The sequence below is a fragment of the Nematolebias whitei genome, chromosome 8 (genome assembly GCF_014905685.2).
Source record: "Nematolebias whitei isolate Nwh7 chromosome 8, NemWhi1, whole genome shotgun sequence".
Classification (NCBI taxonomy): domain Eukaryota; kingdom Metazoa; phylum Chordata; class Actinopteri; order Cyprinodontiformes; family Rivulidae; genus Nematolebias; species Nematolebias whitei.
The window spans coordinates 39,231,148-39,248,040 of NC_056505.1; the positions used below are offsets into that span (position 1 = coordinate 39,231,148).

Consider the following 16,893-nt stretch of genomic DNA (forward strand, 5'->3'; position numbering starts at 1 on the left):
CTTTTTTAGATTTAAATATAATTTTTTTTGTAGAATCTGGTTCCTCAGATTTAATTCAGTTCAGTTTATTTATACAGCACCAAGTCACAACAAAAGTCGTCTCAGGGCACTGAACAGAAATATTCATATATAAAAATAATAATTTAATATTATTTATCTGAGGAGCAGACTGCTTTGAGTAACTCATAGCAGAACTCTCATTAGCAGGACTTGGATTCTGGACACACCTCCAGAATTGGTCCTAAAGTGCAGGTGCAAATCCAGGCTGAGCTGAGCCAGGCTGAGTAGGGGTGTGCAGGTATGAGCAGAGTTGGGGCTTATTAGGGGCAGTGCAAAAGGGGCATAACACTTGAATTTGTTCATGTTCATTAGTTCAGGTTGTTTTAAGACTGAATGAGATGACTGAAGTTACAGTTTATATGGAAAATGTCACAAAATGATGTTCTGTAGGTAAGTCCAATGTTGACAGCACCTGTCCAAGTTACAGGTGTGCCAATCTTTGAGAGGGAGTTGTAAATTCAGCTGAAAGGAAACAATTTCTTTCAAACTCAAACAGAAGCCTGGAATGTTCAGTAACAAGGAACTCAGCACATTATTTTTATATTAATTCAGTGTTGAAGGCAAAGAGCTGTGAGAATAATTTCTAATCCTTTGATGCATGCTCTTTTGTCTGTTTTGTTAGCAAAATATTATTACATGATAGAAGTTTGACCTTAAACCATCTGGCAGCTGATGCATTTCTTAAGACAGTTGTAGTGGAACAGGCCTTTGATTTAGACTTTACTTTGTGTAAATCAGTTTGGGGTTTTCTTCAACCAGCAGGCCACGTTTAAACAGCAGCATTTTGTCCACCTACCTGTCGGTCTTGTCCTCTTGCAAATGAAAATGAGAACTCCTCCAACAAACACCAAAATCAGGACACAAACCAGAATCCCAACAACCAGAGCTGCATCTGTTAGAGACAAACATCAGACAGAAAAGGCTCCAATTCAGTGTGAATGAATGTCCACTGAAGCTTTCCCACCAACCACAGAACTGTACCCAGCTGAGCTCTGGGTGGGACCAGGTGGATCAGAGCTCTGTACCTGAGTCTGCAGTAGATTTGGGCAGTGTTTTCCTGCACTCCGTGTCAGTGGTGGATGTACAGTTCCTTACTGTCTCTTCATCACTTTGACATCTTGTTTGGAGACACAACAAAACTTCCTTAATGAAACTGTTGCATATTCTGCATGAATGCAGTGTGAACACAGAGCTGAAGAAGATGAAACACAGTTTGTAAAGATAAAACAAGCAGTACACATGCTCAAATGAAAAAGTAATAAAAACAGCAACAAGATGACAAGAGCTTCAAAAACAGCAAAAATTAGCTAAACAAAGTAATGCTATCTATTCAGCATCTTTGTCCCTTTCTGGGTCACAGGGAGCTGGAGTCTATCTCCAACAGTCACTGTGTAATGGCCGAGGACACCCTGGACAGGTCTCTAGTCCATCAGAGGGACAATTTATTTACCAGTGACACTAACATGCATGCGTTTGGTCATGGAGTACCAGGAGAAAGCCCATAGGGAGAACATGTAAACTGAGGAGAACCTGCGACCTTCTTGCAGTGAGGTGACGGTTCTAACCACTACTTACCATGCTGACCAGTGAATGAAATGTAACAACTAAGAAGTGTTGGTTTCTCATTTCTACTTTTAATGAAAAAAGTACCAAAGACACATAAGAATTAACTAATAAATGATTTGACTGTCAAGCTAAAGGATATTATGTCGTTTGTCATATGCAGGTTAACACAAGGTCAACAGTACAATTAGGCCTGTCGCAAGAAACAAATCAATTAATTGCATGATAAATGAAAATTATTGACTTCATTTTCATTTATCGGCTTTATCGTTTATTCATGGCTCTCTCTTTCTACTGAAGACACTGGATGACAAAAGGCTCAACTCTGGTGCTCTTCAATGACCCCTCCCTTTCTCTTTAAAATCCGTTTTAACCATCCAAAATCACGTTTTTGGATTGCTAAAAGCAGCTAAGCTGAGAAGCTTAACTACAAGCTAAGTTAACAGGCCGACCTCGGGAAGAAAATCCTCTGTCTTTTCTTTTCAAAGCTCCAAAATTCAAGGTTGAAACCCATGCCTTTGTGTAAAAAGTTGTTTTTCTCTGCAAAAAGAAGCTGAGAACTTTACTGATTTTTTATCAAAGCTTTGTGTGAAAAATGCTATGCTAAAGAGCTCAAACCACACCGAGCTTCTGCCATTTTGAGAACGGAAAACAAGGAAGGAGAGACAGCCCATGCATCAAGGGGCCTCCCTCCCATTTTTCTTAGAGAAATATCCATCTTTTGGTTCAAACAGTCTTATATTGCCATCCGGTGGTCAAAAAAGGTACTACATGCAAAACAAATTAACCAACATTTCTTTTTAAATTTGACAATAATTACTAATTATTGCCAAATTTCAAACAATTTTATCATTGATCGCAATAATTTCTGAGACAATTAATCACCCAGCAAAATTTGTTATTGTGACAGGCCTAAGTACAATGAAATGTTCAGGATGAGAAGAACAGATTTGACTTGATAAAAAAAAAAAAATAGTATCACACTAAAGTATAAAATAAGGGTAGAAAATAAAGTACCAAAAAGCGAAAAAGAAATATATTTGCAAGGGCCAAAAGAAATACAGTAAACAACAACATGGTAGAATATAACGGTGCAAGTAGAATGGAGTAGGAGTAGTCCTATCCGGCCCTGCTGGCTGGCAGGAATTCAGAGGCAGCTGCGGTGTATTAGCAGGCTAAAGCCCTGCTTGTTGCTGAGGCCAAAGCTCAAATGTTGGAAGAGATTGGTACTCTTGACCAGTTCAGAGGAGATTCTGGCAAACCATCAGGTGGATGAGGCAAGGAACGCAGCATATCACAACACTGTGTATATTGGAGGTGGGGGGCTGGTGACTTCAACCAGTGACGTTCTCAGGAGGTGGAAGGAATCCATCTCTGACCTTCTCAATCCCACCAGCCCATCTTCCATGGACGAAGCTGAATCAGTAGACTTGGGGGGTGGTTCGTCCATAAGAGGCGCTAGTGTCGCAGAGGTAGTTAAAAAGCTCCACATAGGCTGGCCTCTGGGGATGGACGAGATCTGGCTCAAATTCCCCAACACTCCAGATGTTACTGGGCTGTCTTGGTTGTCACACTTTTGCAACACTGCATAGACACTGGGGGCAGTGCAGACTGTGGTGGTGGTTCCCCTCTTCAAAAAGGGGGACAATAGGGTGTGCTCCATTTATAAAAGCATCACTCTCTTTAGCCTTCCTGGTAAGGTCTCTTCAGTGGTGCTGGAGAAAAGAGCATGATCGATGGTTGAACCATGAATTCAGAAGGAACAATACGGGATCGGAAAAGGGTGGATTGCCCCATCTCTAGGTGGGAGTGAGGTGCTGCATCAAGTGGAGGAGTTCAAGTATCTCAGGGTTTTGTTCATGAATAAGTGAGAAATGGAGCATGTGATTAACAGATGGGTCAGTGCAGCTTCCATAGAGCTGCAGACTGTTTGTCCGATGAGTTGAAGAGGGAGATGAGATGCAAGGAGAAGCTGTACATTTACTGGTAGATCTATGGCCCTACCCTCACCTTCTTCTTCCTCTTACCTATGGTCACAAATGTTGGGAAGTGACAGAGAACCAGATTGTAGATCCAGGACGTCTAAATGAGTTTCCTCTGTAGGGTAGCTAGACTCTCCCTTAGAGATAGCGTGACAAGTTTTCAAGGAACTTTTGTGTGAAATCTTTTTATCTTTTTATCTGTTGCTGCTGTTGCTGCTGATACACTGGAATTTCCCATCCGTGGGACAATAAAGGCTGTTTCTATTCTATTCTATTCTATTCTAAGTTCAGTTGTCAGGAGAGACTCAGAGTAGACCCGTTGCTTTTCCACATAGAGAGGAGCCAATTGAGGTGGTTCAGACATCTGGTAAAGATGAACCCTGTTCACCTAGCCTAGGGAGGGGTTCTGAACATGTCCAACTGGGAGAAAGCCCCAGGGAAGACCCAGGACATGCTGGAGAGACTATGTCTCTCGGTTGGCCTGGGAATGCCTTGATGTCCTCCCAGAAGAGCTGGAAGAGGTGGCTGGGGAAAGAGAGGTCTGGGCCTCCCTGATAAAGCTACTGCTCTTGAGACCCGACTTTGGAACAAGATGGTGGATGAAAAAAATAAACAAATAAAGCTCCTTCTCAACTTATTCCAGAAATAAGAAAAGCTAAATAATTTGCAGGGAAAGCTAAAAATAGCAAAATAGACACTAATATTAGCAACATAAGCTTAACTGTAGCTTAACTGTAGCTTAAAGTAGCGTATGAAAACAACAACAGTGTCATTATTATTTTTTTATTTATTGTACTCTATTAATCCCCAATAGGGAAATTAATTCTCTGCATTTTTCCCACTGCACATGTGAGCACACATGTGGAGCAGATAGCTGCCATCCAAGGCACCCGGGGAGCAGCTGGTAGGAGTTAAGGGCCTTGCTCAGGGGCCCAGGGTGGGGCAAATAAGGGTGGAGGCAGGTGTTGGTGTTTCATTTTCTCCACCCACATTTTTATGTTGTTGGTCCTGGGGGTTGAGCTGGGGGTTGACCGGCGACCCTCTGATCACAGGCCCACCCTCTCTAACCTCTGCACCACCAATTCCCAAAATTATGCTAAAATTTGAAAGAGAACAATATTTTTGAATGAACTGAGGAGATTTTAATGTATTTATTTGGAAATTGTATTTGCTGAGGTGACCTCTGAAGAAGGGAGAAGCCGAAAGAAGAAAAAAAAATGGAAATAATAAACATTACAAAAACCAAACACTTCCTGACTGAGCTGTATGGTCTTATATAAGAATGGTTCAAACAGTATGCAGGTCTTATGATTTGAAACAATGCCTGAAACAAATTGTGTGAATAATAGATAGTGTGTGTCATAGAACTCACCTTGAACACTTCTTACAGACTTCACATGCCTGGTCAGGACGACAGAACCGACCCGCTTTGCATTGACACAGAGTATCCTGAGTGTGAGTGCACAGACTCACCATGTCCTGGTCTTTAAAGGAACAACACACGTTGTTAGTGAGATGCTCTCAGAAACATTGACTTTTGGGTCCAATCAGGACCAAGTTACCTGAGCGACACTGGGTGCACTTAAAGCATTGTTCCAGCCCGTTGGCGTACTTCATAAACGTTCCAAAGTCACATTCTTCACACACACCCTTCTTCCCTGCTTCAGTGCAGTGTGTCTTCACATATTCACCTGAAGCCCACACAAAGCACAGTCAAGAGACTCCCAGGTTCATGCTGGCACCCCATGGGTCTTACCTGCTTCACAGCTTAAACAGCACACGTTGTTGTTGGGGTACTCCTTCGGGTCTGTGCAGGACAGCCTCTTGAGTTTCTTTGAGTCAGGCTGTGGAAATGGCTTCACAGGTTGGAGAAAACACATTGACGAGGAGAAAACCTTTAGAAAAAACAAGCGTTCAAATATTCAAATTCAGGTTTTATCATTGTCTTCATGGAAAACCACAAATAAACAGTTTTCTAAGGGTTAGCATAAAAAACAACGTACAATTTACTGGACTGACGGCACAAATGTGGGAGTCAGTTCTGATTCTGACCCTGGACATGATGATCTGGGCAGCGGTCAGCAAACTATCTCAATCATTGTAACAATTTATGACATTTTCAAAAACTTCCTTCTTCTTCTTCTTTTGGCTTTTCCCTCTTCAGGGGTCGCCACAGCGAGTCATCCTCCTCCACCTCACTCTGTCCTCTGCTTCCTGTCCTCACTCCAACTACCTCCATGTCCTCTCTAACTGCATCCATATATATCCTCTTTGGCCTTCCTCTTTGTATTTTTCCTGGCAGCTGCATTTCTAACATCCTTCTACCAGTATACCCACGGTCCCTCCTCTTGACATGTCCAAACCATCTCAGTCTGGCCTCTATAACTTTATCTCCCAGTTGTTCAGCCTGTGCTATACCTCTGATGATCTCATTCCTAATCTTATCCATCTTTGTCACTCATAAGGAGAACCTCAACATCTTCATTTCTGCCACTTCCAGTTCTTTCTCCTGTCTTTTTGTCAATGCCACTGTCTCCAGACCATACAATATAGCTGGTCTCACCACTATCTTGTAAACTTTTCCTTTTACCTTTTCTGACACCTTTTTATCACAAATCACCCCTGAAACTTTTCTCCATCCACTCCATCCTGCCTGGACTCTCTTTTTCACTTCTTTATCACATTCCCCATTTTCCTGGATAGTGGACCCCAAGTACTTGGAGTCCTGCACCTTTGTGACCTCTGCTCCTTGTAGCCTCACTGTTTCACCGGCCTCCCTCTCATTCACACACATGTACTCTGGCTTAATACGGCTGACTTTCATTCCACCTCTCCAAGTTCTCTTCCACCTGTTCCTTGTTTTCAACACAGATCACAATGCCATCTGCAAACATCATAGTCCATGGGGATGCCTGGCTGACCTCATCTGTTAGTCGTTCCATCACCAGAGCAAACAAGAAGGGGCTCAAGAGCCGATCCTTGATGCAATCCCACCTCCACCTTGAAGCTATCAGTCACTCCTACAGCACATTTCACCACTGTCCTGCTGTCCTCATACATATCCTGTACCAATCTGACATACTTTTCTGCTACTCCAGATTTCCCCATGCAATACCACACCTCTCTTGGCACTCTTGTCATATGCTTTTTCTAAATCCACAAATACACAATAGAGTTCTTTCTGGCCCTCTCTGTACTTCTCCATCAGCATTCTCAAAGCAAAGATTGTATCTGTGGTGATCTTTCTTGACATGAAACCATACTGCTGCTCACAAATAGTCACCTCTTGTCTAAGTCTTGCTTCCACAACTCTCCTAGATCTTCATTGTGTGATTCATCAACTTAATTCCCCTGTAGTTGCTACAACTCTGTGCATCACCCTTGTTCTTAAAAATGGGCACCAGTACACTTCTCCATTCCTCAGGCATTTTCTCACCCTTGAATATGCCATTGAATATTTGCGTCAAAAACCTCACTGCTACCTCTCCAAGACATTTCCAAACCTCCATTGGTATGTCATCAGGTCCTACTGCCTTCCCCTTTTTCATTCTTTTCAGAGCTTTCTGGACTTCACCCTCACTAATCTTTCCCACTTCCTGGTCCACAGTTTCTATGACCTCTACTCTTCTTTCTCTTTTATTCTCTTCATTCATTAGCTCCTCAAAGTACCCCTTCCAACTTTCCGTCACACTCTCCTCACTTTTTAGAACATTGCCATCCCTATCTTTAATAAGCCTAACCTGCTGCACACCCTTTCCAGCCTGATCCTTCTGTCTTGCCAGTCGGTACAAGTCCTTCTCGCCCTCTTTAGTGTCCAGTCTCCCATACAACTCATTGTACACCCTCTGCTTTACCTTAGCTACTTCCCTTTTTGCTTTATGTCCCATCTCCTTATATTCCTGTCTCCTCTCTTCAGTCCTCTCACTGTCATATTTCTTCTTGGCTAATCTCTTTCTTTGAATGGCGTCCTACACTTCACTATTTTTATTTAGGGGTGGCTGTGGCAGAGTGGTTAGAGCAGTCGTCCTCCATTGCATGAGTTGGGGGTTCGAATCCACTAGCAGTCACATGCCGAAGTGTCCATGGGCAAGACACTGAACCCCTCATCGCCTCCGATGTGTGTCTCATCGGTGTATGAATGTGATCTAAAAGCTCTGATTAGTCTCTTTAGAATGATTTGTTCAATTAGCTTTGTAGAGATTTAGTAGAGTGCTGTATGAATGGGTAAATGAGGCACAGATTGTAATGTAAAGTGCTTTGAGTATCTGGATAAGATAGAAAGGCACTATATAAGTACAGTCCATTTACTATTCCACCACCAGGTTTCCTTATCATCTATTCTCTGTCCAGATGACACACCAAGTACCTTCCTACCCGTCTCTCTAATTACTGTTGCTGTAGTAGCCCAGTCATTTGGAAGCTCTTTCTTACCATCCAGAGCCTTTAACAGCTCCCCTCTGAATTTCTAACAACTTTCTTTCTTCTTCAGCTTCCACCATTTGGTCTTCTTCTCTGATTTTGCTCTTTTTCTCTTCTTCACAACAACAGTCATTCTACACACAACCATCCGATGCTGTCTGGCCACACTCTCCCCTGCCACAACCTTACAGTCTCCAATCTCCCTCAGGTTTCCTCTTCTACACAGCATGTAGTTGACCTGCATACTCCTTCCTCCACTCTTATAGGTCATTCTATGTTCTTCCCTCTTTTGGAAATAGTTATTAACTATAGCCATTTCCATTCTCTTGGCAAAATCCACCACCTTCTGTCCTTCTTGGTTTCTTTCCTTGCCACCAAACCTACCCAACATTTCCGCATCCCCTCAGTTTCCTTCACCAACATGTCCATTCAGGTCTGCTCCAATCCCTACTCTTTCCTCCCTGGGAGTACTCTCTATCACTTCATCCAGATCTTTCCAAAATATATCTTTCTCCTCCCCATCACATCCAACCTGTGGAGCATTAACCACTGGCAATATTTAGCATCAGACCTTCTACTTCTACCTTCAGGCACATCACCCTATCTGACACTCTCTTCACATCTACTACATTCTTTGCCAACTCCTACTTCAGGACCACCCCTACTCCATTCCTTTTTCTATCCACATCATGGTAAAACAGTTTGAACCCTGCTCCAATGTTGCGAGCCTTGCTGCCCTTCCACTTGGTCTCTTGGACACATAAAACATCTACCTGTCTTCTCTGCATCATGCCAATCAGCTCTCTACATTTGCCAGTCATTGTCCCCACATTTAGAGTTGCAACCCTCAGTCCTACATTCTTCATGTTCCTCTTCTCCCTCCGTCTCCTGACACATTTCCCTCCTCGTGGTCTTCGACTAACAGTAGCACAATTTCCGCCGGCACCCTGTTTGTCAACAGCACCGGTGGCGGTCGTTGTTAACCCGGGCCTCAACCGATCCGGTATGGTTTCACTTTGATGAACTCGTATTATTTCCATTATTTTCAAAAACTTGTTATACCGGACCAATAAATTCAAATTCTATTCAAAAATACTGTATTAATCCCAGAGAGAGATTAAATGTTGTAGCTCATCATCCTGGTTTCATTAAAGAGTTGTTCTAGATGATGATGGCTGTGGACAGGAAGGATCTCTTGTAGCAGTCTGTCTTACAGCGGATCGGAAGAAGCCAGTCTGACGAAGAGGGTGCTGAGGGAACTGTTCTTTATTTGATGAAGAATCCTTCTTTGCACAATCATCTCCAAATGTTCTAGAGTCCTTAGAACTGAGCCAGCCTTCTTGATGAGCTTGTTGATCTTTTTTAAGTCACTTGATCTGGTGCTGCTACCCCAGCAGATGATGGCAGAAGAGATAGTGCTCTCTACAACAGACTTATAGAAGATATGCAGTATCTTACTGCAAACACTGAAGGACTTCAGCTTCCTCAAGAAGTACAGTCTGCTCGGTTCGTTCTTGTAGAAGCTTCACTGTTGCATTTCCAGTCCAGTCTGTTGTCCAGGTGAACCCAAAGTTATTTGCATTTCTCCACCTTCTTCTCCCATGATGGAAATAGGGTTGGACCTGTTCCTGTTTCTCCTGAAATCTACAATCATCTCTTGTTCACATTCAAGATGAGATGATTGTTTCCACACCATGCCACAAAGTGGTCTACCAGTTCCCTGTACTCAGCTTCTTGTCCATCTCTGATACACCTGACCACTGCAGAGTCATCTGAATATTTCTGCAGATGACGAGTCTGTTTTGAACTGGAAATCTGAGGTGTACAGAGTGAAAAGGAATGGTGAGAGTACAGTTCCCTGTGGTGCTCCTGAGCTACTAACCACCTGGTTAGACACACAACCCTGAGATTACCTGACAAACAGACTACAGTTTGTGAGACTGAAGAGTCTCACAAACTGTAGTCTGTTTGTCAGGTAATCTTTGATCCAGGTAATTGTTGAGGCCTCCACCTGAGTCTTCTGGACTTTCTGACAAAGCAAATCAGGCTTGATTGTGTTAAATGCACTGGAGAAATCAAAGAACATGACTCTCACAGTGCTGTCTGCCTTTTCTAGATGACAGTGAGTTTGATGAAGCAGGTGTATGATGGCATCTTCAAATCCAAGTCCATGCCGATCAGCAAACTGCAGTGGGTCCTGATATGTGTTTGCTTGTTTAGTCAGGTAGGCCAACAGAAGTCTCTCTAGGACCTTCATGATGTGGGATGTCAGGGCAACAGGTCTATAGTCATTGAGGACTGATGGGTGAGTTTTCTTTGGTACTGGAACAGGGCATGAGGTTTTCCACAACACTGGAACCTTTTCCTGGGTCAGGCTAAGTTTGAAGAGGTGTTGCAGAACCCCACAGAGCTGCTCTGCACCTAGACCTTCAGGACTCTGGGACTGACACCATCTGGACCTGCAGCCTTATTCTGGTTCAGTCTCTCCAGCGGCTTCCTCACCTGACTTCTAGAGACGCAGAGGGTGGAGGCAAAGGAGGTGTCAGCATCTTCTGATGTGGTTGAAGACCAACATGTAGAAGAAGAATCAGAATCAGAATAAACTTTATTGGAATTGCACCGAGGTACAACGCGAATATGTACGTACAGTCGTCCGAAAAATGGGCGGAGTGCACAAAGCTGCAACTACAGGAGAGCGCGGCCTTCTTATCCTTATCAGATAATAATCTTAGATAGGAAAAGGGGGAGAAACATGAGGGTAGATAGTGGTATTACAAAAAAGGACTTTCACATCTTGTCTATTAGGACATGATTTTAGACAATCAAAAAAACTCTACCAGCAAGCACAATTAAAACATGATTACATGCATTTGACATCGAGGTGTTGAGATTTGTCCATGAGCGTTTTTTTCAGATCAGCCACAGTTTCTTAAGATGTTGTTCCTGCCAGCAGTTCTGATAAGCTTGCACAGAAAGTTCTTGGGGGGAGGGGGGGGGGGCGATAGATGAAGCTTTTGTCCTTGGGTACTCATGTCCCAGGAGAAATTTGATAGTCAGCCCGTCTCCGAGGCCGTTGGGAGTCTGATTCAGATAAGCTTGATTTTTGTTTTTTCTTCAGGCAGACAGATTTTTTTCTTCAGCCGTGAGTCCATCTGGGCGTTCTGGTTCCGAAAATGCCTAATTGTGGGATTCTATTCCACTGATCCATGCTATGAGTCTCCTTCAAGGTCGAACCCACCACGCTGACGAGTCCCAGAAGCCGCAGATGGCCTGCGATTCTCACTCGCCTCTACCTTACGGTTAAGCTCGTAAACCAGACGATTTAAAGTTCTCACAGCGAGGACCAGACCTTCACACTGACTCGGAAGCTTTTCCATGGCCGAAACTGCTCCCAATGTCTTTTTCAAAAGTCAACAAAACAGAGCCCCACCGATGCCAAAAAGCAGAGTCGCTGCTAACATAGATCCAAATATGTAAACGTCTTCAACATCCTCCTGAGACAGGACTGTAATGCACATCAACTGCCACACTCCCCACGACGTACCCCACAGCATGAGTCTCAGCTGGACACGCCGGTTCTCCAGGACCTTTGTCGTTTTGATGAAAAAAATCTTATCAATAGAGTTGAACACCCACGATACCAAATTCATAATCTTCTTAATTTATGTTCGAGAGATGAGACACGGGCGCTTCAGACAGACAGAGAGCAAAGCATGAAGGAAAAAAATGGGGGAGGAGAAACAGAAGCTGCCACCTCGATGAGGGCCTGGGAGGAAGAAAAAGAAGGGTCCATGACCAAGGTGGTAGATAAAATATTTGAGGTGTGACAGGACAGCCTTGGGTCAAAGGAGGGTGGTATATCTGTTTGGCTCTAGGCAAGAGAGGAGGATGCTGAGCTTGTTCCTGAACTGAACCTATTGAAGAACATGTTCAGTTCATTGACTCTGTACAGGCTTCCATCCTTCTGATCCTCCTTCTGCTTGAAGCCTGTGCTCTTTTTCATCCCTGACCACACCTCTCTGATATTGTTCTGCTGGAGTTTGCTCTCCAACTTCATCTTGTACACCTCTTTGCTGTTTCTGATCTTGACTTTTAGTTGCTTCTGTGTATGCTTCAATAATTCCCTGTCTCACTCCCTGAAGGCTCTTTTTTTCTTGTTTAGCAGTTCCTTCAGGTCAGTGGTGATCCAGGGTTTGTTATTGGGGAAGCATCTCACTGTTCTGGTGGGGATGGTGTTGTTTACACAGAAGTTTATATAGTCGGTCACAGACTTAGTCATGTCCTCTCCATGTGGCTGGCACAGTGCATCCCAGTCTATAGCCTCAAAACAACCCCGCAGGGCTTCTTCAGCTTCCATTGACCATTTTCTCACTGTTCTCTTTATTACAGGTTGTCTCTGAACAAGGGGTTTATATTTTGAGCAGATAAACACAAGACTGTGATCTGATTTGCCCAGAGGGGTCTTGCTTTAGTGATGCATGAATCCTTGACATTTGCATAAAATAAGTCCAGTGTTTTGTTTTCTCTGGTAGAGCAGCTGACAAACTGTTGGAATGTTAGAAGTGTATCAGAGAATGAGAAATTATTAAAAGCCCCAGATATTGCCACAAACGCACTAGGGTGTTGCGTCTGTAGCTTAGCAACCTCGGAGCTGATGACATCACACGCAGTCTCGGCAACAGCATTGGGTGGAATGTAAACAGTTGCCACAATAACACTGGTGAACTCTCTTGGCAAATAATATGGATAACAACTTAGTGGTAACAGTTCAATATCTGGACTGCAGAGATGACACTTCACAGTAACATGTCCAGGATTACACCATCTGTTGTTCACAAGCACTGCCAACCCACCTCCTTTGCTTTTGCCACTCCTCTTTAAATCTCTATCTGCTCGTATGGTCAGAAAGCCTGGCAGGGAAACGCTACAGTCAGGGATATGATCCTGCAGCCATGTCTCAGTGAAACACATAACATTGCATTCCCGATACTCTGGATAGGTTCTTGTTAGGGCTTGAAGTTCATCCAACTTGTTTCCCAGCGATCTCACATTGCCCATCATAATCGATGGAAGAAATGGTTTCAACTTCATTCTTCTCTCTTTCTCTCACTTCTTTGCTCCTGCTGCATCCACAACGCCTCCTTTTCAACTCATTTGGGATGTGGGGCTGTAGTTGAGATATTATTTGGTTTTTGAAATGTTAATCAGTTGCTCCCGGTTGTAAAAAAAAACAACTTTGTTTTTATGGTTACGCAGCATAACAAATGTCCAAAAGCAAAGATGTTTCAGTAAAAATCCTTCCAGTTGCACAGCATCCGACACTAGAGGAAATAATCATTAAAAAGTGATTTACATCCAGGAAATAAGGGAATTAACGTTTAAGACGTTTTAATTTAATAATAAATTAAAGAAAACCAATTAAATCTGGAATGAACACAAGTCAAGACAGCACTAGTATCTTAACTACATTAGATGAAATGACACAAAAGATTCCTGTGAATGAAGAAATACACCTTATTATATTTATCATTAGAGTTAAGCATATACTGTTTCTTTTTATACTTTGTTTCTGCTTTTTTGAAATGTAACTAGGACCCTGAGTACACAATTTCATTCCACCTCATGTGATGTGAATGACAATAAAGAACCTTGAAATACCTACAAAACGCTGTTTTAAAGATAGTTTGGGTCATTTAGAAGCTCCTCTGTGTGACCATCTCATGCAACATCTAGTCAGAAACTAGCTGGAGCTCATCACATCTTTGGGAAACACTAGAAAACACAGTCATGTGATTGTGCCACAAAACTTGTCACTACCAGTTCAGGTGAAAGAAACACCCAATTAGGTCATCCATCTTCATTCTACACTCATGAGACACACCTCAGCGCGTGTTTCACAACTTGTTTTAGCTTCCTGAACAACAGACGAGGACGCTGACAGAACATCTTGTAAGACGTCACAGCAAGAGTGATCCTGGTGGACAGCCGTCTGCCTGTCAGCAGACTGAAGTCCTGACCCACAGACAGGTGTGTGTGTGTGTGTGTGACCCACATACATCTGACAGAAGTCCTGACCCACAGACAGGTGTGTGTGTGACCCACAGACAGGTATCAGACAGAAGCTCCGGCAGGCTCCCACACTCTCAGTCTTTAAGTCTCGCTTGAAGACCCACTTCTATTCGCTTGCCTTTAACACGGTGTGATTTGTTTTGGTCCGGTCTGTTCTCTACTCTGTTGGCCATTTTAGTTAGCTTCTGCTGCTATTTGTATCTGTATTTCTATTTTATGTTTTCCTGTCTGCTGTGCATGTTTGGTTCTTTTGTACAGCACTTTGGTTGGCCTTGTTGCTGTTTTAAGTGCTATATAAATAAATTGGTATGGTATGGTATGGTATGGTAAGCTCTGACCCACAGACAGGTATCTGACAGAAGTCCTGACCCACAGACAGGTGTGCGTGACCCACAAACAGGTGTGTGACCCACAGACAGGTCTGTGTTCCTTCAGCTCTGGAAACTAGCGGAGCTCGTTGACTAAGTTTGAAACAGTTTCAACAAGAAGTGAAAGAGGCTGGAAAAGCTCGCGCTCGGCCGTTTCGATGATAATTCTCGCGTGAAAAACATTTTAATAAACAGCAAGAAAGTCAACATCACTTCTGTGACATTAAAGAGGAAAGAAAACTCACCAAGAACTCCAAAAGCTTCTTCATCTTCTATTCAGTTTATTCAGATTAAAACGCAACATTTCCAACTCGAGCAACTTCTAACTGAACTTTGATACGAGCCGCCTGAGCAGGTCAGGTACTGTAGAGATGACGTCAGAGAGGGCGGGGTCAGTTGCCAGGCAACAGCCATAGCGCGCCCACTTTACTTTCTCTGCACGCATGTGCGTTAACCCAGCGCCATAGACCTACGTCACACCAACAAGATGTTTTGTTTAATGAGGATTCATTGAAAGAATGGATATCTCCCGCCGTCACACGCATAGATATAAACACTAACAGCATTGACCGCTATCGCCTATTGGCGCTGACTAGCTGTATGGCCGCCATCTTGGAACGGTCGACCGCTCCACTCAGTGCAACCTGTTTGACAGGAGCATTGAAGTATTTCATAGCTGAATACTGAACTCATTCTCACAATTTTTTCCTCTGTAAATATTAGGCGTACAGCCATTAAAGCTGATCACATGGTTCAGTGTATTTAAATATTTTTGGTGGGGTTAACATTAACAGTAATTGTAGGAGCCATTTATCTTGTTTTTCTGTGTTTATCTCCACTAGACAGTGTATTTCATTTTGTGTACTGAATATGTCAGCAGAAGAAGGTGATTACTTAAGGACAGGTGTGATTCTGTTCAGGTGTTGCGACTCAGAGTCGTGAACAGGTGAGAGACTCAGAGGGTGGACAATTGACACTTGTTTGAGGTTTGTCGAGACTTTGTTGGGAGAAAGAAGGCGGTAAGGCACGGCTGAGCTGTGAATGGTTGGAAGGATGTCAGAGGGAAATGATTTATCAGGAAGTGATTTAGCAGAAATGGAAGAGGGAGGGGATGGTGTTGAAAATGAAGGGATATGGCAGACCCATAAATTTAAACACAAACGGAAAAAAGCAAAACATCATGTAGAGTCGTCAGTTTCAGAAGTTGAAGAAGAAATAGTGAAGGTGATAGAGTTTAAAATCATCTTAAAGTTTCAACTCAACTCGCTAAATGGAAAAGTGAAACTTGTAAAAGTGCTTAGAGATGGATCTGTATTGATCATATGTAATGATGTTAAACAAAAAGACAGAGCACTACGTGTAAGAAAAATCCTAGGTGAAAATGTGAGTGGGAAATAAATCGATGACAAAAAATATGTTTGTGGCGTTATATCCAGAATAAATCCAACGGTGACAATTGAGGAGATTAAATCTAATGTCTCAGGAGGGAGAGTAGTAGAAGCCAAACGACTGACAAGAAATAAAAATGGAGAAAAAAGTGATAGCTTTTCCATAATGTTGAAATTCAAAGAAAAAAGTCTGCCGGACAAGGTGTTTGTGGGTTATATCAGTTACAATGTCCGACCATTTATCCCTCCACCAGTACGATGTTTTAAATGTCAGAAATATGGACACATAGCAGCAGTATGCAAAGGAAAACAGAAGTGTGGGAGATGTGCTGGGGACCACGAATATGGGAAATGTAAAGAAGGAGTGCCACTGAAATGCTGTAATTGTGGAGGTGAACATAGCTCAGGATTTAGGGGATGTGAAGCTAGTAAAACAGCCGGGGAAATCCAAAAACTTAAAGTCACTACAGGTATCACATATGCTGAAGCTATAAAGAAAGTCCCTGTGAAACCAATTAATTATCCAAAGAACATACCGGAAACAGGAAAAGTAGAATCGCATGTTACAGAAGGATGCAAAGTAAAAGAAGACACTTTAATCATGAACAAGGAGGATTTTGTGTTGTTCATGGTTGAGGTTGTGAATTGTACTGCTCAAACACAAAGAAAAATGGAAAAAATACAAATAATAGTAAAGGCAGCTTAAAAATATCTAGACTGCAAAAATGTCAGCTGGGAATCAATCAAAGCAAAACTAAATGAGATACAATCTTCTCAAACTCAATCATGCAGCAGTGGCCTTTCCTCCTCATGTTAACCATACTTCAATGGAATGCTAGAAGTCTACTTAGTAATGGATTAGAATTTAAAAAATACATTTCTGATTTAATAGTGAAACCGCATCTGATTTGCATACAAGAAACCTGGCTTAAACCCCAATTGGACTTCATAATACATGGATATTCGGCAATTAGAAATGACAGGAGGAAAAAACAAGGTGGGGGAGTGGCAACTTTTATACAGAATGGTCTAAGATATAAAGTA

General features: G+C 42.7%; 1 protein-coding gene across 1 annotated transcript; it reads right to left on the reverse strand.

Annotated features, from left to right (window-relative positions):
* Positions 1–200: 200 nt before the first annotated feature.
* LOC119413681 (tumor necrosis factor receptor superfamily member 26) lies at positions 201–14,770 on the reverse strand. Its single transcript, XM_037680736.1, has 7 exons — positions 14,707–14,770; positions 5,362–5,500; positions 5,168–5,296; positions 4,978–5,089; positions 1,086–1,177; positions 857–952; positions 201–241 (listed from the first exon to the last, which is right to left on the reverse strand). The coding sequence occupies exons 1-7, from the start codon at positions 14,728–14,730 to the stop codon at positions 201–203; spliced, it is 633 nt and encodes a 210-aa protein (XP_037536664.1). The 5' UTR covers positions 14,731–14,770.
* Positions 14,771–16,893: the final 2,123 nt, after the last annotated feature.